The 21,820-nt window shown below is 42.1% G+C and overlaps 1 protein-coding gene across 5 annotated transcripts; it reads right to left on the reverse strand.

The window, feature by feature from the left end:
* Window positions 1-1,784: 1,784 nt before the first annotated feature.
* On the reverse strand, window positions 1,785-19,746 carry srsf11 (serine and arginine rich splicing factor 11). 5 transcript variants are annotated; one of them, XM_007909438.2, is made up of 12 exons: window positions 19,581-19,746; window positions 15,436-15,569; window positions 11,780-11,889; window positions 9,629-9,730; window positions 9,002-9,048; window positions 7,646-7,773; window positions 6,505-6,586; window positions 5,475-5,603; window positions 5,154-5,237; window positions 4,127-4,222; window positions 3,173-3,326; window positions 1,785-2,958 (listed from the first exon to the last, which is right to left on the reverse strand). In XM_007909438.2, exons 1-12 carry the CDS (start codon window positions 19,694-19,696, stop codon window positions 2,752-2,754), a joined length of 1,389 nt encoding a protein of 462 aa, XP_007907629.1. In that variant the 5' UTR covers window positions 19,697-19,746; the 3' UTR covers window positions 1,785-2,751. The 5 variants fall into 5 exon arrangements, with proteins under 5 accessions (XP_007907629.1, XP_007907627.1, XP_007907628.1 ...); XM_007909436.2 differs by having other exon boundaries at window positions 4,127-4,243; XM_007909437.2 differs by having other exon boundaries at window positions 9,629-9,751.
* Window positions 19,747-21,820: the final 2,074 nt, after the last annotated feature.

The raw sequence follows: 21,820 nt of genomic DNA on the forward strand, positions 1-21,820 counted from the left end.
AAAGCAACATCGGGAACTTGTTTGGCCAGTGAGTTGGCAAAGGAAAGTTGATTGTGGCATCTGATTATCCAGAGTAATGAGAGACCCACCGGCTTCTCAACTGTGGAAGTAGGTCAGGGAGGGCCTGAGTTTGGGGTGACGGTGGTAGATATTTGGGGGAGGGGAGGTGCAGTAAATGAGGTTCTGTTGGTAAGCAAAATTTAACCTGATTACCACTTTTAGCACACGATCCAATCGATTGCACGTTTTATTGCAATCAATCCAATAAAATGTAGTCAGTGTACCGATCTGTCTCTGTCTGACACCTTCCTACCCCCACTTCTCCCACCGCTAATCTTTTGGCAAAGCCTCTCGGGACCTTTTTCTGAAGCAATTTTGCAAACACCTCCCCCCCCCCAGTGAAACAACTTACATTTACACAGCGTCCCTTCCAAACCAGTCTCCCTCCCACACAAACAATACTATTTTTACAACGCAAAACTGCACTTGCAATGTCATGGTTGTCTGAGGGTTGTAAGTGTCGGCTGTTTGATTGTTTTTTAATCGAATTAGCACTCTATTGTAGTCTTGTATTTTTCCTTCTTTGGTTCACAGATCTCAAATTGTGTTGCTCACCTCACTCACACACACTTTCTCGCATGCAGAGTGGAAACTTTTTTAAAAAATCACCAGTTGCATCGTTGCTGTCAGAATCCAAACACCCACAGGTCATTCTGAATGCTTTGTGATTTATGTTGAACTGCAAGTCCTAATCCTGTCAATTTTTTTGAGGCTGGATAATATAAATCAGTCTGTGACAATGTACAGTTTATTTCATAACACTATATTGGAATAAATAATCTGATTATCCTTTTTATTTTTGGTGTTCAAATTCTCTTTCAGTACTGAAATATGTGGTCAATAATAGTGGTTATAGCACCGTTACAACAGCATTACATTTGTGCAGTGCCATTCACATCAGGACGACGTCCCAAGGCTCATTATGTTAAGTTTCTACAGGTATCCTGGCCCACCAACCTCCAGATAAAATCAGTCACTCCTAGTCACGGACCGTGTGTGTGGGGGACATTCTTTTCATACAAAATGGTCACTGCATTCTACAGTATATCCTGATCACCTGGAAGGATTAGTGAAGGGTCTTGGCCGCTGCTAAAGTTTGATGCAGCTCAAATGAATTACAGACAGTTTATGGCTGGTGTGTAAACAATTCACAGATCAATCGGTAAATCATAACTACAGCTGCAAGTCTAAGGAAACCCAAGACTGGTCGCACTTGACCCCCCAACTGTAAATCCTAAAATGTGGGAGGGTGGGCTCCCTATGGCTGTAGGGCTCAATTCAATGCACTACTGTTAAAACCTCCAAAGAGCCGACGTGTATAAATTACTAATGAACATAACTTTCGAGGGAGGACGTTTGGAGGTGTAAATTCCTGGTATGTCTCCTGACGTGCTTTACCCGAGAGCTGTAGCTCAAAGCTTCTGCTGTACCACATGTGGACAGAAACAACAAATTACATTTTACAGCCACCTTTCACGCCAGGAAGATGTCCAAAAAGCACTGGACAGTCGGGTGGAGGGCAGGGAGGATTGGGGTAGGAGCGTGACTGAGGGGCGGTCTGAGAGACTGGCCTTGAAGGAGACAGTGGGGGGGGGAGCAAGGGAAAGGGACTGGGATGGAGGTCTAGTTTCCCTTGGCTGGCAGGGGTGCCTGGAGCACAGCCATCTTTGCTGAGCGTCTGTATCAATAGAAGTCAACAAAACAGGAGCAGGAGGAAAATCAAATCCATTAAAACAAAAACCTTTATTTATAACTGGTTTTAAACATGAAAATTGTTCAATTCATCTTTCACAGCAGTTTCTACAATTAATCTTGTATCACAAAACGTCTCTTACATTTTAACTCGGGCCTTTTTTTTTTGTCAAAACATCCAACACTCTGCGTGCGGAGATCTAGCTAAAAAACAGCTTGACGAAAATGAACAAGCAGAATCCTCTGAACAAGGCTTTTAAAATAGCTTTTATTATCAAAGCTGTCCACATGTAAAACAGAAATTCATTGTCAAACTGTACAAGACCATGGCACTTACTGCAGCCCACTACAAACTGACAAAGACATTTTCGTAACTTGCCAGTATCCAGGAAAAGAAAACTAATTTTGCCTCAATATTTTGTACGTGAAGTCCAGTTTGTGCACTTGCCCTGGGGGTTTGAGAGAGCAGTGGGCAGGCGATAACACGAGTAATCAGGGAATATTGAAGTACATTATCCAGTAGAGCTACATACAAAAAGCAGACAAAACGCCACTTAACTAAGAAAAGCCAAAGAAACAGGAACTACATTAACTCAATCTCTAAGATCACAAGGCTGAGGATAGATAACTATCTACATCAGTATTGGTGGATTCTCCAGACAAATTACACGACTGAGGTTCCTATTCTTATCAAAAAAAAGGATATATATCCCTGCATTAAACATTTCAGAAAAGCCTTCTTTTCCTGTCACACCAAACCGATGTTACCAGAAACTCTGTCGATATTCCTGAACCAAGTCGCCTGTCCACCCTCTTACACAAACTGTGTCAAACAAGGCATGTAGATGTCAGTGCCACCGCCTTCTGTAACTGTAGAAAATATAATAGAAGGAAGGGCGAGCGACACTTTAATCCCGACAGAGAGAGAGAGAGAGAGAAAGCACTGCTAAAAAGAGAATCACTTGACATTAGGAATATATAAATCAGCTCCTACTAAATTTATTCACTCATGTCCATGTCTTCCTCATGATGGTCGTCACCATTGACCTTTGATTCTCTTCCACTCTCTGTGTTGGCCTTATCACTTCCTTGCGCTAACTCTTTCAGTTTAGGTGACATCCCCGAGTCAGAACCCCTCCTCCGCTCCTCCTTTCTCTCTTTTTCACTGTCGTAGCCTTGTTCCTCTTCATCATAATCTCTTGTAACCTGTATGAATAGGAAAGGTTGAATATTGCTCCAAGTACAATAATGGGACAGGTCAATCCGCATGGAATCACCTTAGTTAATATTGTAGCTGCAGTAATAGTTCCTATTCAGCTAGCTAACGTACACGTGCACTACGGCAAAACTGGGACAGAAATGTAGAGATTTTACATGTTTTTTTTTGTTGCTACTATTAACTCTACATTTCCAAGTTTACCTTTACATCTCCCTTTTCACTCTCTGCCTTTTTTTCCCTTTCCTTCTCTCGCTCTTTGTCTTTGCTCTTCTTCTTTTTGCTAGTGGATCGTTCCCTCTCATCCGCGTCCCTGCTCCGGTCTCGGTCTTTGTCCTTCTTCTTTTCTTTCTTGTGCCTGAAAGACGGAAATGCCCCGAGTTTGCAAAACATCGACAGCTTCCAGGTCAGAGCAGGCCAACATCAGCTCAACACAAATCAGGTCAGAGATGCACAGTAAAGAGGAGCACCAACGCTTGGCACAAGAGCCGCAGAACAACTACAAGTTGCATTTACACAGGGCCCCTCACGCGGGGTAGTGTCCCAGGGCACTTTCAACGCTGAGTCGCAGGCATGGTCAAAGAGGGGCAAGGCAGAGGGAGGGTTGCAGAGTTTTGATGGGTTAGAAAGCACGGCCACCAATGGTGGAACGGAGCGCACGAGGGACAAGGATGAGGCAATGGGTGAGCAGGTCAGAGAGGTAGGGAGGTGCCAGGGCATAAACGGATTTGAAAACAAGTGCGAGGATCGTGAAATTAAGTGTCAGACACAAACTGCAAACTAGCTGTATTGTTCACCTCCAAAATGCACAGTGACTACACTTTACACAAATCCCACGAAGCACTTTTGAGACACCCTCCAGACGTGAAAGGCTCTGGATTAAACATGTAAGGATAATCAATCTCCATCTCGATTCAAACCCGGCTTCCAGTGGAGTTGGTGGACATTTAGACAGTGATCCTCCAGTGTGGGGTTTACACTGCTCAGCCCTTTTTGAAATGTTACCAACTTGGCATTTGTGACCAATGCCGGACTCTAATACCAATGAATACCAAACGCCGATTTGCAGCAGAATAGAAACCAGGCAGCCTGCCACCGGAAACCACAAGGAAGTTTAATAAAAGACACCAATAATACAAGAATAATGGTGCCAATTACCTTCGGGGAGACGGTGACCGGGACAGTTTACGCTTTGGTGACCGTGATTTCTTCGGGGACCTGGAGATACTCCGGCTTCTTCTCCGCCTTCGCTCTCTGCCAAAGCCAATGGGGAAACTTCACATGAAAATTAAACAGTAACTAAGCAATCACCCAGCAGGGAATCCTAGACTATACCCTGACTTTTCTCCCCCGTTTAAAAAAAAATTAAAAACAGTTGATCAGATACGATCTGGAACTATTTTACTTGGAACTGTTTGGAGTTGGCCAAAAGCAACTGAATTCAGGTTTTACATAGAAAATATGGGGAGCTGAACTGGGAACAGTCTCAAAGCTCCAGTCATTATCACTTTCACTGAAAAGGAATTGCACTGCTACAATAGAGTGGTACACTGCTGTGGTGATGCGGCCACAAAATAAGACAGTCAATTCATATTACAGCATAGTCTGAAGTACTTTGCGACATCTCAAAGATGTGATTAAAGCACTATATCAAATGCAAGGCTGATTTATTATTATTTTTGTTACTACACGGAAGCTCTCACCGGAGGAGAGTACAAGAGACTGCTTCCAAGAGAATGGATTGATCACAAAAGTTTACGAAGTTGGCTTGAACAATCATTTAAACCACTCTCCCACAGGCTCACTGCAAGGCCTCCACACCACCACAGGATAATAATCTGTCAGCCGCTATTCCCTGGTCTCTCGGGTAAAAAAAAAGCAGGGCGAAACATTGGGCAAGTTTCCTTACTCTGTTTACCTAGGAGTAAGTAGGAACCTGGTTGTAATAATAATTTGGTCACGCAACACACAACTGTCTGTTGGGACAATGCTGTGCGCAATTGGCCGCCATATTTTGCCCACAAATATACTTTACAGTATATTCTGTGATCACTTTGAGACGTTGTCAATATGATAAAGTGCTATTATCAAATGCAAGGATTATTATTATTTTATTTAGGATTCCTCCTCCCCCGCCTCTTTGCTCTCTGCCTTTCTCCCCCCCACCCTCCAGGAGCAGCTGTACCTGCTTGTGCTCCGGGAGCGTCTGGTTGTGCTGTAGCTTTTGGGGGGAGTTTTGGATCTTTTCTTTTCCTCCTTCTTTTTCTCCCTAAGAAACAGAGAATTCACACTTAGCAAAAATGCACACATGTGAAAATGAACCATATTGCCACAATCGTCAATCTAGTCAACGTAACATAATTTTTGCTTAATATGAGATGGTGAGAGTAAGTGGGGGGGGGGAATGGGAGGAGATGGGGGAGAGGGGAGAAGAGAAGTGAGATAGAAAGGGGGGAACGGGGAGAGGAGATAGGGATGGGGAGAGAAAGAAACAGAGAGAGCAGACCTAGGTTTGGATATGCTTCGGGATCTCCTCCGTTCCCTGGAACGGGACCTCCGTCGCCTCGGGCTTCGTGATCGCCGTCTGCTCCTGGACTTCGAGTGTGAACGACGTCTAGACCTGCTCCTAGAACGCCTGGGAAAAGCATTGTGTGGTTATGCCCATGAACGTTAATTACTCCATGTCCCCAAACATTGCTTTATGCTGTGTTGCTGAATCTTTAATTGTTTCAATAAACCACATCAATATTTAATCACTTGAGAAACATACAATAAATTATGCAAACAGATTCTAAAACATTCACAGGCCGTGCAAACAAAGGGTAATACTGGCAATACTGCATCATGACCAGGAACAGAAAACAATGAGGAAAAAACAATAATAATCCTTCAAGAAAAAAATAATATGGTCACGCAATCCACGACTGTTTGTGGGACACTGCTGTGCACAATTGGCTGCCAAGTTTCGCCCACAAATATATACAGTCAATACACTTTGCAGTATATTCTGTGAAGCGCTTTGAGACGTCTCAAAGATGTGAAAAGCGCTATATTAAATGCAAGGATTATTATTATCCACTTAATAAAAGCTTTTCCTCATTACTGAAAAGTTTCATTGAATGGATCAATTCATGATGGGATTTGAAAATAATAAAAAAACCTTCAAAAATATGGTCACTTGATCTACAACTGTTTGTGGGACACTGCCGTCCGTAATTGGTGGCCGCATTTCACCCACATTATGTACAGTCAATTTCAATTCACATAATACATTCTGCAAAGTGCTTTGAGACATCGCAACATTGTGATAAGGCGCTATATTAAATGCAAAAATTATTACTGTACTGCAAACTCTAGACTGGCCAGCAACTCGAAATGTCTTCCCGACCTAAATAATAATAATGCTTACTGCTACAACATCTTTGAAACTATCATCCAGACACTGCTCTGGTTACTCAACTTAATGTGAAGGCCACAAGAGTTGTGTAAAACCTCACGCCTTCACTGAATGAGGACAAGGTAACTCTGGATCTTACCTGTGTCTTGATCGGGACCGAGTCCTTCGCCTGCGTGAACGCGATCTGGATCTCGAGTGCTTCCTTTTCTCCTCCTTTTTGTCTGAATCATAAAAGCAGACATTTATGAACACTGACCCAATTAAGGTGAGGCACAGTGACGCAGCATCAAAATAGGAACATAGAAATTTGCTAAGCGGTCGAAGACCAGGATCCATCCCGTTCACCTTCCACCATCCCGCCATTCACTTTAACATGACACGTTATGTCCCAAACTATATATACTGTATCCCAAGATATTATTCTCTAGCAGAAATTTATCTAATCTGTTCTTGAAATAAACAACTTTCGGCTTCCACTGTCCCTAGGGAGCGTGTTCCACATGTTTACTACTCGCTCACTGTAGTGTTTCCGCAGATTTGTAATGAATTTGCACCGCCCTTCAATCGCAGGCCGTGTCCTCCGGTTCTACTGTTCAGTAATAATAATAATAATCCTTGCATTTGATGTAGCGCTTTTCACGTCGGGAGGACGTCCCAAAGCTCTTCACAGAACACACTGTAAAGTGAATTGACTGTATATTTGTGGGCGAACGCGGCAGCCAATTGCGCACAACAATGTCCCACAAACAGTCGTAGATTGAAAATTACCCAATTTATTATTGTTTTTGGTTTTGGAGGGATTATTATTAGGCTCTGTGTGGAGTAAGGAAACTTGCCCAAGGTTTCGCCCTATGCCTGGAATTGAACTCAGGTCTCTCATTGGCAAAGCGAGTGCTCTAACCACTGAGCTACAGGACTCGAGATACTACAGTACAGTACTACAGTACAAGATAAAATAGCTTATTATGGTCCACATTATCTGTTCCTTTTAGAATCTTAAAGACTGTAATCATATCACCTCAACCTTCCCTTCTCCAGTGTGAACATGCCCAGTTCATCTAATCGCTCCTGGTAATCTGGTCCCTCTATCCCCTCAATCATTTTGGTTGAACTCCGTTTCCTCTCAATTGCTGCAATATCCTTTTTATGTTGCACGCAGTATTCCAAGTGCGGTCGTACCAGTGATTTATAAAGTGTTTACCCCACTATTTCAGCTCAATATTACCCCTTTAATACAAATCGTTGTGTGAATGGAAGTTACATCAAGGTGGATGCAATACCTGTCTCTATGGCTGCTGAGATCAGTGACTGTGCTTCTTTGACTCTCTTCATTGCTTCTTCAATGTCCTTCGAGGAGGTGTCAGACTTGAGAGCTGGACTCACGATGGTGCCAGCAGCATGGTTTAACCTGGAGAAAGATCGCACAGACCCTTCAGCATAAACACTTACCACAAAAGGCCAGAAGATTATTCCTATGTATTTAATATTGATTTTGTTGATGGAAAAAAAATTGTAGAACTACTGATATATTCATTCATACACAAATGTGCCAAAAAAGTAAACAACTCCCAGCCCAGCAGCATGAGTCACCGGCACAAAAGCCCATTTGATTCTAAACACGCAGATTACTCTGCTATCTATTGGCAGCACATGCCCACACACTGTCTATTGCTTATGCAAGAATGGCTTGAATTCAATGAACCCATCCATTAGCAAAAGGCTTATCCCAAAGTTTTTACTTCCATAAATAAATACTTGAGAAAACGGTCCTTCCATCTAACTCAACAAGAAACTTCCCTAAATAAAATGGAAACTATTCAAGAAGAAACTTCCCTAACCAGTTTTGGGGCAAACAATAAGGAGCTATCCTGTCCTCCAGCAAAAGCCACTACTAGCTGTACACCAGTGAGCACACCCCGCTTGTGTTTCTATTCCACTCTTTTTAATGATGAAATGAGACATTGTGCATCTCCTGGGGAGTGAAACCTCACACTGGCACCCACATCACTTCTTGCTGAAGTAGCATTACAGCTGAGCCACAGGACAAGACTTGCCCAGCAGTTTGGTCAGCAAACAGTCCTTGACCAACAACAACTTGCACTTTATATAGTGCCCTCCACACAGGGTAGCATCTCCGAGACCAACTGACCTTATGTTGAAGATGTAATAAATCTGTTTGGGTCTCAATCAGCCTTATTTTAAGCCAAAAGCAGCCTCTTCACTAGAATATTAGATGTTATTACATTGTGATTACAACAAAATTATATTTGTATAGCGCCTTTCACGTCGGGAGGATGTCCCAAGGCGCTGGACAATCAGTTAATTTATTACATAATTAAGGGGAAAAAACAGCTTCTGGTAAGAAGGGCACTGGAGCAAAATCCATATAGCTGGTTGGCCATCTACAACCACCTCATCGAGTTGCATAACATCATTGCCATCAAAACTGCTCCAGTCTAATCAAAATATTATTGTCCTGAATGAAGCCCACACCACATCTAAAAGTTTGACAGAACAGATCAGGTCAAGTGTCCTAAATGACCTACACAATGAACTATCCAACTCATGACTGGTTTGCAGAGATAACATTTAATGCCCACTCTCACCTCAAAGAAGCAAACGTGTAGGTAACTTACTTTGGATCAACTTGAGTGATGAGTTTTAGAAGCTGATCCGCTGTAACCTAAGAGAAGGAACAATGATGTGCCTATTAAAAAGCAGCAATTGTCAAAACGACTTCACTTGGGAGATTTTCTCCAGGTATTCTGGCTTATACATCTATCCCTCTTTATCCCCAAATTTACCTCTAATTAAAAGTGTGTTTATTTCAATATGGTTTATCCGGCGTTGCCTGTCTTTGTCGGAGTGTGCCTGTGTATTGAGATTCACTTAATCACTAAGGGATTTTAGTTGGTAAAGTGCTTCTGGAAATTTTGTTTAAAGCCGAAGGTGCTGTATAAATGCAAGTCCTTATTGTTGCCAAACACCCCAATGCAAAGAAAACAAATTCTACATTTTCACAGCGACCTTCACAACAACAAATTACATTTGCATAGCGGCTTTCACATCAGGGACTTGGAATTAGGAGGGGTGGATGGTGGTCACATTACAATGCATCATGCAAAGTTTAAGACGAGGACTGATGCCAAAGCAAGGGCGGAGGCGGAGGGAGTGGCAACAGGCGCTGTCAAAGACGGGCTTTATTCAGGTGAAATTAAAGAGAGAGAAGGGGGGGGGGGGGGGTTAGTAAAGCCGCTACTTACCTGTGAATTCAAGTTGGATCCTGGCAGTCCGAGAGCAGCAAGGGTAGGGTCGAGCCCAGGATTAACATTTCCCAGTGTAGCAGCCAAAGGCACACCGGCCAGCTGGTTAAAAAAGACAAATCCCTAAAATATTTAACTGTACAGAATTGTAATGGAAATGATGGAATAATAATAATAATACTACTTGCACTTTATCGCGTCATCGAGACATCTCTTAAGTTCTTCACAGAATATACTCTAAAGTGAATTGACTTTCTATCTTATGGGTGAAATAACTTTTCTATTGTTTATTTTATTTTTCTATCATTCTAATAGTTTTCACTTTTATTAGGAGTTTTAGGTATGTATTTGCTGAACTGCTATACAATACAAGATTACATTTTTATAGCGTCTTTCACGTTGGGAGATCGTCACAAGGCACTGGACTGTCAGTCAGGCTGGGGGTCAGGATAGGGCAGGAAGGGTGGCCGAAGGATTTTGAGATGCGCCTTGAAGGAGGCAAAGGAGGAACTGAGGCAAAGGGAATGTGGGATGGAGGCAGAAAGCCCGGCTGCCGATGATGGGGTAGGCAGGACAAGGGACATGGAGCAGTCTAGAGCCTCCTGAACAGGGGGAGCAGACAGGTTGATATGGGGTCAGCAGGTTGCAGAGGTAGGGAGGGGCAAGGCTGTTGAGAGTCTTCAAGGCAAGAACAAGGATTTCGAACTCTATCCTCTGGGGGATGGGGAGCCATTGGAGCTGGGCGAGGGTGGGGATGATGGGGTCACGGAGCCTGGAGCGGGAGAGGATACGAGCTGCAGAGTTCTGGATGAGCTATGACGCAAACGCAGGGCAGTGGGGTTTGATGCCTGACGGGTGAACATAAAACATACCCACAATCTATTGATACAGTATTACCACTTCAGTCAATTTGGATGACTTCCTATTCCCTCAAATGCTCAAGGAAATTAATTAACTACAGATCAAATTCAACCTGAAATCGCATCTAATTCCAATCAACCCATCTGTAACGGAATGCACTAGAAGACACCAAATTATAGAACATACAAATAAATGCATGACTTGGAGTTTAGATTACAGGGAGTTTGAGCAAAGGCACTTCATGAGTGGCTTGGATTTAGTTCATTGAAAAGCAGTGACTGCAGAATATCTTGAATTAATATTCTGCAAATTTAGTAGAAATTGCTGCAATAAATGGGCAAAATATCATTTATTCCCCAAAGCAGACAGAAGTCAGCAATTGTATCAATAAACATTTGTCAACGAACATTTCTCTACGGCGAGACTATTCTAATCGAGTGACAATATCCTTGCACGCCCAATAGTTTAACTTGTGGGCGTTTGACTCGTGGAGTCCTGTAGCTCAGTGGTTAGAGCACTCGCTTTTCAAGCGAGAGACTTGAGTTTAATTCCAGGCAGAGGGCGAAACCTTGGGCAAGTTTCCTTACTCCACACAGAGCCTAATAATAATCCCTCCAACAATAATAATAATCCTTGCATTTGATATAGCGCTTTTCACGTCGGGAGGACATCCCAAAGCGCTTCACAGAACACACTGTAAAGTGAATTGACTGTATATTTGTGGGCGAACGTGGCAGCCAATTGCGCACAGCAATGTCCCACAAACTCTTGTAGATTGAAAATGACCAATTTATTATTGTTTTTGGTTTTGCAGTTGAATACTAATGTCCATCCACATTAAACCCAGATCACCTTTCCCTTATCCTTGCATTCGATATAGCTCCTTGTCACATCTGCAAGACTTGTCAAAGCGCTTCACAGAATACACTATAAAGTGAAATGACTGTATATTTTGTGGATGAAACGTGGCAGAAATTGCGCTCAGCAGTGTTCCACAAACAGTCATGATCAATTATTATTTTTGTAAGGGATTAGTACCCCCGGAGAAGTGATCTGCCAATCGACTAACAACCTGGTTCCTACTTACTGCGAGGTAAACAGAGATGTGTGAAGTAAGAAAACTTGACTAAGGTTTCACCCCGGGTCCCCTTGTCTGCGGGTCGAGTGCTCTAACAACACTATAGGACTCCATACAACTTGATTAGCTCCTCACCCTGAACGCCCGCCCTTGCCCTATCAGAACCACTCTATTTTAAAAAAAGCACGATATGTAGAGAAGCCTTTACTTACTGATGTCAGTGGATTTGGTGTGGGTAAAAGTCCTGCTCCAGGCAGCAAACCTGCCACAGCGTTAGCCGGTGCCAAGAGAGACAAAGCCTTAGCCTCATCAGGAATGACTCCTGCAGAAAAATCAAAATCTGTATTAGAACAAATCCACACAAGTCAAGAAACACACAAACATACACCCAGCAAAAAAAAACAAGGTCTCACTGCTTTCATCACCTTAGCTTGTAGAAAGTACACTTAAATCTTGCTAAAATAGAGTTATGTTTTACTAATTACAACTGAAACCTTTTAGTTTTAGAACGAAACGTCATAGATGTAAATCTCAATCTTTTTTTCGCCCTGAATCTACAAATCAGTATATACGATAGTAAAAAAGATAAATATATATCACAATACACACTACTTTGTTCGTAACACTGCCAAGATATTATCACCTGTACTCGATTTTTTAGTCATGAACCAAACGTAAGCAAGCACAGTCGGTTCTCCAGGGGTTGTGCTCTCAACTTTTCAAAAGATGTTTTATGAACAAGCGACTCGTGTCGGCTGCTTCACTATAAAGCACACAGAAAAATCAAGATACACAAGACAAAAAAAAAGTTTATGATTTAGGGACCAAAATCATGAAAAAGTTCACTATGACTTGTTTTAGAACTTACCATTAGACAGGAGAAATTTATGAACAAGCTGAAACATACTGCTCATTATATATTAAATGCTACNTTTTTTTGTGTAAGTGAACCACTTCTTTTTGCAATGTTACTAGATAGCAATTTGCCACTGTGCCCCAATGCCCCCGTAATCAAGAGTGACATTCTGTAAATATATATACACCAACTGCATTTCTATCCTTTTTTTTTACAGATAATAGCAATTATCAGCACTGCATGTATAAAGATACTGTGTAGCACCTCAGCAAGAAAACATACAACAAGTAAAGGGCACTTAAGAGAAACTGGATTAGCTGCAGAAGGCAAAACTGTTGGGTGGTATTTTCAGCAGGGCCTGGTAAATAGGTCTGGCTGAACCAGGGAAAAGAACTGTAAAACACAACAACAAAAAAAGAAAAACCACTGTTAAACAAAGGCAATGGTTCCACTTTCTATACTGAGTGGTGCTGATAAAATTAACAGAATGCACTTAGCATAGCGTTTATCCGGGTTGTTTACATCACTGAGATGCTACCAACTCTCAAACTAAAGGCTCGATCGTCTCTTAAAAGAAATGATGATTTTATGAAATTCACTACGCAGTTCACAAGTACCTCTGACGTTCATACTAAGATGAAAGAGGAATTTGTTTGATAGAAGGGAAGGTGGGTGGGTGGGAAAGAGAGCGGAGAAAAAAGGGAAAAGGAAAACAGACAGAAGAATGAAAGACAATTGACAGCCATTGTATACCAGTAAACTGAGGTCCGACATGCTGCAAGTCCCTTTTTTTTCCAAGCTCGGCAAGTTATTGCGCATATTACTGGCTTACCGTGTTTCTCCTTCTGCACTCAGCTAATCGAGATCTTCATTACAGCATTGATCACACACGCAAATTAAAGCATGCAAATAAAAAAAACTCTGCCTTGGACTCCAGAAAAGTCAGAAACTTAAGTGTGCATTTATTAAGCACACAATAAATGCCACAAGAACTGCCTGCGAAATAATACTCTTCCCCATTTCTCAATCACTTGTACCAAAAGATTTACACATTCCCAGCTTCACAAACAAGATCAGAGATAACAATAATAATCTTTGCATTTGATATAGTGCCTTATCATGTCTTAAGCAATGCATCAAAGCACTTCACAGAATATATTGTAAAGTGAACCGACTATATTTTGTGGCCGAAACGTGGCAGCCAACTGCGCACAGCATTGTCCCACAAACCATTGTGGATTAAGTGACCAAATTTTTTATTTTTTTTTGAAGAGAGTATTACCACCGAAAAAGCTTATTTTGGCGGCACCTCCCTTTAATGAAACCTGAGTTAGTGTTAAGGCTCTCAAGTGTGAACATTACATTCCACTAAACCAAGTTATGTATTTTTGAAAACACGGAACTATCTAATGCGATTCTGCAGCAAAATCTTAACTCATGGCTAACTTGTCTGGAGCCTGGCGAGTATTTTTTTTTAAAATGTAATATAATGTGCAATTGCAGATACCATAAAGCAGGCCATTTTGGCATACGCACACGTTGTTGTTTTGTGTATGCATTGCCAGTTGTAATTTGACATACAACAAATTGTTTCCATTAGTTGCTTTCTCGTCCCATACAATCCAATAAATTGTGCCAAAATTACCTACTCTATAGCACCGTATCCCTTTAAATAAATTGCATCTTTAGCCTGCCCTCTTTAATCTGCTGAGTCCTTCCCTCCACACAATCTAAAATGGATAACATCAAAGCCTAGAAATATAGAAACAGTGAAGAGAAAAGGTAGTTAACAAGAACAAGTGGACAACAGGACAACACATGGGGTCTCGCTTATGCTTGCTGGCCTTTTGTAAATTGCCTAGAATCCCCTGTCGCTGCAGAGGACCCACTTTTTCAGTCATCGGGGAAGGGGGCTCTGCAATTGCCTTCTCCACTATAAAAATCACACACACAGATAACAAGAGAGAAGAATTTATTATTTTGAGTGATGTTCTGAGTTTTTATGAAACAATATGGTTATAAATAGATAACTCCACCTTCATAAATGCAGACATACAAGGCTGGATCAACCAGCTTTTAAAATTACCCTTTTAGACTAGCGACCCGCCCCCCAATCCCAATCCCAACCCTTGGTGTACTGCATTGACAACATTCCTTTGAGGATCTCCTTATATATTTCTGAATGCACATCCATACTTAAGTAGTTAAAAAAAATTCCAAGTTCATTTGAATCCTGATGACTTTCCATTTTAAATGGTTAAAAGGTTTGGCTGCAGCCAAATATCTGTTGTCCTGATTTAGAACAATATTAAACTACAATACAAGGTCTGCCCCAAACCTATCTGAAAAAATCTCAAGCAAATATTAATGCCACAGTGTATTAAAAAGAAACTTATTTAAACTCAGCCTCCCCGGTTGAATTTATCACCATCATTAAACAATTATGTAACATACAACTCTGTGCCGAGCAGGTGTGGGGAGCAAGTGAAAATTATAAATCTTGATGAAAGGGAGAGTATTCTAGATTTTCCTACAATGTGTTCATCCACTTAGCCAATGTACATGAAAAATCATCTGCATTATAATCCACAAACACACCTCACCCTCTTAACGATGACAAGTTATCTTAATACATAAATAAAAAAAATGAGATGGCCCAAAACAGCCAGCACCATGAGAACTCTCCTAAAAGGACTCAACAAATGAATTGATATGAACCTGCATTAAGAGACCATCTTTCTTTTAGGAAACCTTCTGTGGCCAACCAACTGTAACTAAAGTTGGGTGGCTATAGCAGGTTTCTTTAGTTTCTCAAAATATACTGCAGCTTTAACAAGTTGCTTTTTTGTAGTGTGTGTTCATGAGCAGTATACCAAGGGTCAATGTGTCAATAGCACATTAAAATGCTTACTTAGCATGCTCCTTCATTGCAAATTTACTGAAAAAATGCACTGATGGGTACAACTGAGGTTAAACAGGACCAAAAAACACCCACGCAAAAAGAACACAAACCTTCTGTGTATGGTACTACTATCAGAGCTCTGTCAATGAAGACTGTGTTTGTCAAATGTTGCGCCACTCCCACAGAGTCAGCTTCATGGAACTTTACAAAGCACACACGAGACGTCACCGGCAAGGGCGATTCACTGGAGGGAGAGAAAATATATTAGAACATGTGGAATCAATGCATACAATTAGATGTATGCTAAAAGGCAAGCGGTATACAATAAAAGAATTGAAAATGAATTATATTTCAAGGGTTCCATATTATGTTTGGTAGCATACTGGTCTCTGAGCAGCACTTCGCCCATGCAGTGGCAGGATTCTGCCCTGCACTCAATTGCCTATGCAAGTTCCTGTGTAGTGACCAGGCAATTTCCCCACTATGGGTGGAGGGGAAAGGAAGAAAGCAAAACAAGGAATACTCACCACACCCCAGCTGCCCCTGCGCAACTAGATAAATAATTAGCACCATAAGCGGAGGCAAAGGAAGATCATCTTCAGCCCATTTCCGCTGAGTTGGGAAAGGTGTGTGGTTGGTACAAGGAAACTTGGGGGTAGGTGGGGAAGAAGAGAAAAAATTACAAACATTTCAGGCTGTGTAGGAAGGGATGAAACACAGGCCAGTTTCCCTACTTCCGAGTGATACCAAACAATGGGGGGGGGGGGGGGGAATTAAAAAAAAGCAGTATTTCAGACAGATTTATTTCTCTTTGCAGGGGAAAGAGTTGGAAAAAGGAGGAATAGCTCCATGGCTCAGCACTGCAGCGGTGTATGTTTACTAACTGAATTTAAAACAGGTTTCAGCTTGATGTCAATTCTCATGTACTCTGCAAAACCTTTAAGAACAATATGTGCTCTTCAAGTTTCACCACCAGATATGTACAGTTAAAATTCCTGATTGGCAAATAATTTTGGAAAAGTTACTCAACTCCTGACCAATATACACTGTATAATGAAGTTGATTAATGTGGCACACCAGCACACAATGGCTTTTGAGTGCAAATAACTGACAGCCAAACACCCAACTGATGCATGAACACCTAACTGAGTAATTATACCCAGTGGCAGTGTGTAAAATCTGATACCAGAAATACATAATATGGCTGGGTTTCACTAACAAACACACAGTATTCAGTTAGCCAACATTAGATCACGCCTCAAAGAGCAATATCCTACTATAACTGCTTTTAACTTATGAAAAAAAATATTCACCAAGATGCATTGAATTGAATCAAAAAATATAATGCATCAAAAAGTAAACCAGTTATATTATTAGCATGCAGGCATTTTGTACTGCATTTACAGTTATGAAAATGTCAAAAAAAAGTAATGAAGAATTACCACGCTTATTAGAATGCATTGAAAAACTATTTAGGTCCATCAATGTTATAACAAATCTACTTCAATAGGTACTCCAATATGAGAAGGAATTGAACATATAACAGTTGTGATTAGAATACAGCATTACATTTTTGAATGCAATAGTTGTGACCTCAGGATAACTCCCTCCATATTCTCCCATCACTCTCAACAGTCAAATGACTCAGTATTAACCTGCTGTCACTCACTTAAAAAAATTAAATATTAGGACACTGGACACAAACTCCATTAATATTAAAATGCTGAAACATGCAAAATTGTCAATAAAGAGATTTGTACCCCTACTTGTCCAACTCAAGATCTCATTTCTTCTTACTAAAAGATAATGAAATGCACAACAGTAACAAACAAGCCATATTAGTAGCATGCTGGTATTTTGTATTGTATTTACTTAATTATTTTCTCTCAAGATTTATTTCATCTCGTCTCATTTCTTCTAGTCTTGATCTCTTTTTGCCTGCACCATTTTCCTTCTCTGCATTTCTTAAAATAAATTAAGCCCAACACTGGATCATTGCTCTGAGCTGCCTCACTGTGCTGCTATGATAATCTTAACACGTGGTCACATTTTTCAGTCAACACCCTATTATAAACACGGCTCATATTTAAAATGGCCGCATGCATGAACATGAGAAGAGGACAAGTCTTCTATTAACCTACTGTTATATCCAACTTTAGAAAGAATTTGAATTCACTCTTCGAGTTTGCAATCCGCAATATGGGAAGTTCAGAGGTCTTGACACCCATTTGCCCGACATGAAAAATCCATTTACCTTTACTCAACACAGGTTTACTGGGCCAAAAGGATTTTCGTAGGACATGAGCTAGTTCTCAAAAGCTGTCCCAATCTGACAAATATAATGTGTGCATATATATATGTATATATATATTCCTTAAACAGAAATGCATCAATACATTACGTATCGTCACCAACCAGTTTTGACCAAAAATGCATTTAATAAATTTTATTTAATCCATTTTTAAAAATTAATTGCAAAGTATCCAAATTGCATGATTTTTGTAACAACTTCCTTTTCCAGTGGTATTCTGCCAGTCAGATTGACAAAACAGCAATAAGTTCTGGTGAATGACCTAGCACCATTTTAGGTCATTTCATACTACCATTTTTATGATTCTAACATTACTGATTCCCTCCCCGCTTCCCCCCCACACACAGAAAGGAATCTCACATCTGGACAGGTGCAGGTTCAAAGTGGAGTATGCGCACATACAGAATTCTGGACACAGAAAATATAAACATAACAACTTGCATTTATATAGCACGCTCCATGCAGGGTAGCACCTCAGAGCTCTTAACAGTAGCGGAGCCTGACTGAGGTGTCTGTAAGTGTGGTCAAACAGGAAAGTCTTCAAGCGGAACTTGAAAGAGGAGAGAGAGGGGGCAAGGCAGAGGGATTGTTCCTGAGTTTTGGGGCATAGTGGCTGAAAGCACGAAAACATGTCTGAACCTCACACATTCTGTGCGCCATCCTCCCTGCGCTAATCTTCAACGTTTGTCACTATGTGAGGCCCGGTACAACTGAGCAAGTTCACAAAAAACTGGGCCCTGAAACACAACCCTGCAAAAATTGGTCTAAGCAGTATCATTTTTGTAAGCCGCATCTCGTTATCTAACCAGTCCTCCCTCCCAAAAATAAATGGTGGTGGAGGTATAAACTTCTCCCACCCCCGCCCCATCACTTTAAAAGAGACACGTGACGTGGGCAGTGGGCAAGAGATATGATGCACCATATCTTAAATAGGCTCTATGTAATCCAGTTCGACTATTCTTTTTATCATTTTACAAATACGTTTTACTGACTTCACAAAATCTCTCCCTCAACACTCGTCCACAAACCTCCCTCTCCTGCCACTTCCCCCACTTGCCCCAAAAGCCTCTCTCCTAACCCTCCCCTCCCGTCTTAACCCCCAATCGTCCTGCCTCTCCTACCCCCAGCCCCCGGCTTGTTGAAGGACTTGCAGTGAGTGTGGCGACCAGAAGCCACAAGCTCCAGTTGTGGCGGCCATTTTAATTCACACGGGAGAGAGAGGAAGGGATGGGGGGGGAGAAATGAGACAAAAATGCTCCTTTTACCCTTCTTAACACTAAATAACCTAATTAACACGGAAACATTAAAAAAAATGTATTTAATAAGAGAAGGGGGAGCCCTGTGTGAAACCAGAGCTTTAAAAAAATATAAGAAAAACAGGCAGCGAACACAATAGGAGGCAACGCGTTACTCAGCTGTACAAAGAGAAACCAGGCGACATTTTTTATGGAGAGAGAGGAGGGGGAGAGAATATATATATATACACACACACACATATAACATATTATATAAAATGTCTTCTCTTTGTTCAGTTGACTTAACGTACCACCTCCAACCTCTTTTTTTTAAAAAAAAAGCTCTGGCGTACAGAGAGAGATATACACACATACACACGTTTTATGTATTTGATTAAAAACCTCGGTTTACGTTTTGTTTTTTAAAAAAAAGGTTCAGCAAAAGAGACGCTTTTCACCTCAAAAAAAAAAGAGCGAGAGAAGGGGGGGAATGGAGAGCTCTCTCTCTCTCTCTCTATAGATATTATTTTAATCCGTCTGTCGAGGCCTCCCATTCCGTCGAGGCCACGAGGCCTGACTGGTAGTTTGGAGACGATTTATTTTCGCGCGCGCGCAGACACACATACACACACACACAAAAGCCTCGCACGTACTTTAAATTAAATTCATGTAATGCACTGAGTGAGAGAGAATAGCGAGAGATACTCACTCTGAGGGGAAGAGCCGCAGCTCGTCTATTTTACCCAGGAAAGTGAAGAGCGTTTTCATCTGTTCCGAGGTGGCGCTGGGCGACACGTTGGTCACTTGGATAACGTCCGTCGCCATCGTTCAAAAAAAAATCCAAAAATATAGCTGTACTCCTCTTTTCTTCCTTCTTTCCTTCCTTCCTTCTTCTCTTCCCGCTTTAATGTCTCTCTCTTTTTTTTTCTCTCTCTCTCTCTCGGTCGGTCTTTTTTTTAAAAAAATAAGAAAACCGTAACTCCGGGCCCCGCGCGCCCTCTCCTCCTTCCTCCGCTCCGGGCGTCGACGATATATATATATATATTTTTTTTTTTTTTCGTCGTCGTCTTCCTCTTCTTCTTCGGTGAAGGTGAAATATATATATATCTGTGTTGCAATTAATATGTATCTTTTCTCTCCGCCGTTTCCCTTCGGGTACCTAAGGCATTCGAATACACACAAGACAGGAGAGAAGAGAATAAAGAGAGAGAGAGAGAGAGAGAGAGAGGAAAAAAAAGAGAGAGGAGAGAGAGAGAAAAAAAAGATTATAATTATTTTTCAGGTCATTTAATGGCGGCCGGAGCTGCCGGCGGGCGGGCGGGAGGGAGGGAGGCGCTGACTGACTGACTGACTGACTCTCTCTCTCTCCCCGCGCGCTGCTGCTGGCGGCGGCGGCGGGAGGACTGCGCGGTATCCCGCCGTCCCTTGCGGCCACGCGCCTGCGCGGTGACGGTTCCTCCCCCCCCCCTCCCTTCCCCTCCCCCACCACTGTATAATAATAATAATAATAATACTAATCCTCGCATTTGATATAGCGCTTTTCACGTCGGGAGGACGTCCCAAAGCGCTTCACAGAACACACTGTGAAGTGAATTGACTGTGTATTTGTGGGCGAACGCGGCAGCCAATTGCGCACAGCAATGTCCCACAAACAGTCGTGGATTGAAAATGACCAATTTATTATTGTTTTTGGTTTTGGAGGGATTATTGTTAGGCTCTGTGTGGAGTAAGGAAACTTGCCCGAGGTTTCGCCCTCTGCCTGGAATTGAACTCAGGTCTCTCGCTTGCAAAGCGAGTGCTCTAACCACTGAGCTACAGGACTCCTTGATAATAATGATAATAATAATAATGATGGTGATGATGATGATGATGATTGCCTTTTCCTGTCGCGCCTCATCGCGTCTCTCCGCGCGGCGAGGCTTTTCGACACCGCGTAAAAGGGGGCTGAGCGATCGGGTGGGGGGAAAAAATACCGGCCACCCAACCAAATTCAAGCGCCACAGAATGATCATAATAATAACGACGACGATAATAACCCTGGCATTCGATGCCGCCCCTTATCACGTCTCCGAGCCGTCTCGAAGCGCTCCCCGGGAGTTGTGCTATCAAGTGAAGTGACTGCGTATTTTGCGGGCGAAACGCGGCGGCCAATTTTCGCACAGCACGGCGGCGTCCCGCGCATGGTGGTGGTTTGAGTGACCAGATTATTATTATTATTATTTGGTTTTTGGAGGGATCATTACCGCTGGAAAAGCGATCTGTCAGTCGACTTAACAACGCTGTTTCGCCCAGTGTCCTGACCCAACAATCCCCCAAATAAATTCACTCACTCCATGGCTGTTTGCGGGACACCGCTGGGTGCAATCGTCAACAATCCAATTTACACTATATCTTGTGAAGCGCTTTGAGAAGTCTCGATGAGCCATCCTAGTATCCTGGCCTATAGACTATCCCCCAGGTGAAATTGGTCGTTCGCTCCATGGGTGTTTGCGGGAGGAAGCCATGCGCAAATTGGCTGCCGCGTTCGCCAAAAATACACAGTCACTACACTCTGTAATAAAATTCCCGTGAAGCGCTTTTAAAACGTCTCAACAATGTGGTAAGAGTATTTTTTGAAGTATAATGTAGGGAAGTGCGAAGTCATCCACCTAGGTAGTAAAAACAGTAGAGCGGGTTGTTGTTTAGAAGGGGAGAGATTGGAATGTGTTAGTGTCCAGAGGGACTCGGGTGTCCTTGTACACCAATCACAGAAAGTTAGTCTGCAGGTGCAGCAGCAATTAGGAAGGCAAACGGTATGTTAGCATTCATTATGAAAGGATTAGAGTATAAGAGTCGGGAATTCTTGCTGCAACTGTATAGGGCCCTGTGAGACCACACCTGGAATACTGTGTGCAGTTTTGGTCTCCTCATTTAAGGAAGGATGTACTTGCCTTGGAGGGGGTGCAGCGT

Source organism: Callorhinchus milii, unplaced genomic scaffold, assembly GCF_018977255.1.
Source record: "Callorhinchus milii isolate IMCB2004 unplaced genomic scaffold, IMCB_Cmil_1.0 Scaffold5, whole genome shotgun sequence".
In the NCBI taxonomy this organism is placed as follows: domain Eukaryota; kingdom Metazoa; phylum Chordata; class Chondrichthyes; order Chimaeriformes; family Callorhinchidae; genus Callorhinchus; species Callorhinchus milii.

What these genes read in the sequence shown, in the direction of transcription:
- srsf11 (XM_007909435.2), bottom strand. Translation starts at nt 19,696, where the DNA reads ATGGCGACGGACGTTATCCAAGTGACCAACGTGTCGCCCAGCGCCACC. An exon ending in CGAAGCATATCCAAACCTAG is followed by an intron (nt 5,238 to 5,474) that starts GTCTGCTCTCTC and finishes TCTGTTTCTTAG; the next exon opens with GGAGAAAAAGAAGGAGGAAA. An exon ending in CGCTCCCGGAGCACAAGCAG is followed by an intron (nt 4,244 to 5,153) that starts GTACAGCTGCTC and finishes TTTCATGTGAAG; the next exon opens with TTTCCCCATTGGCTTTGGCA.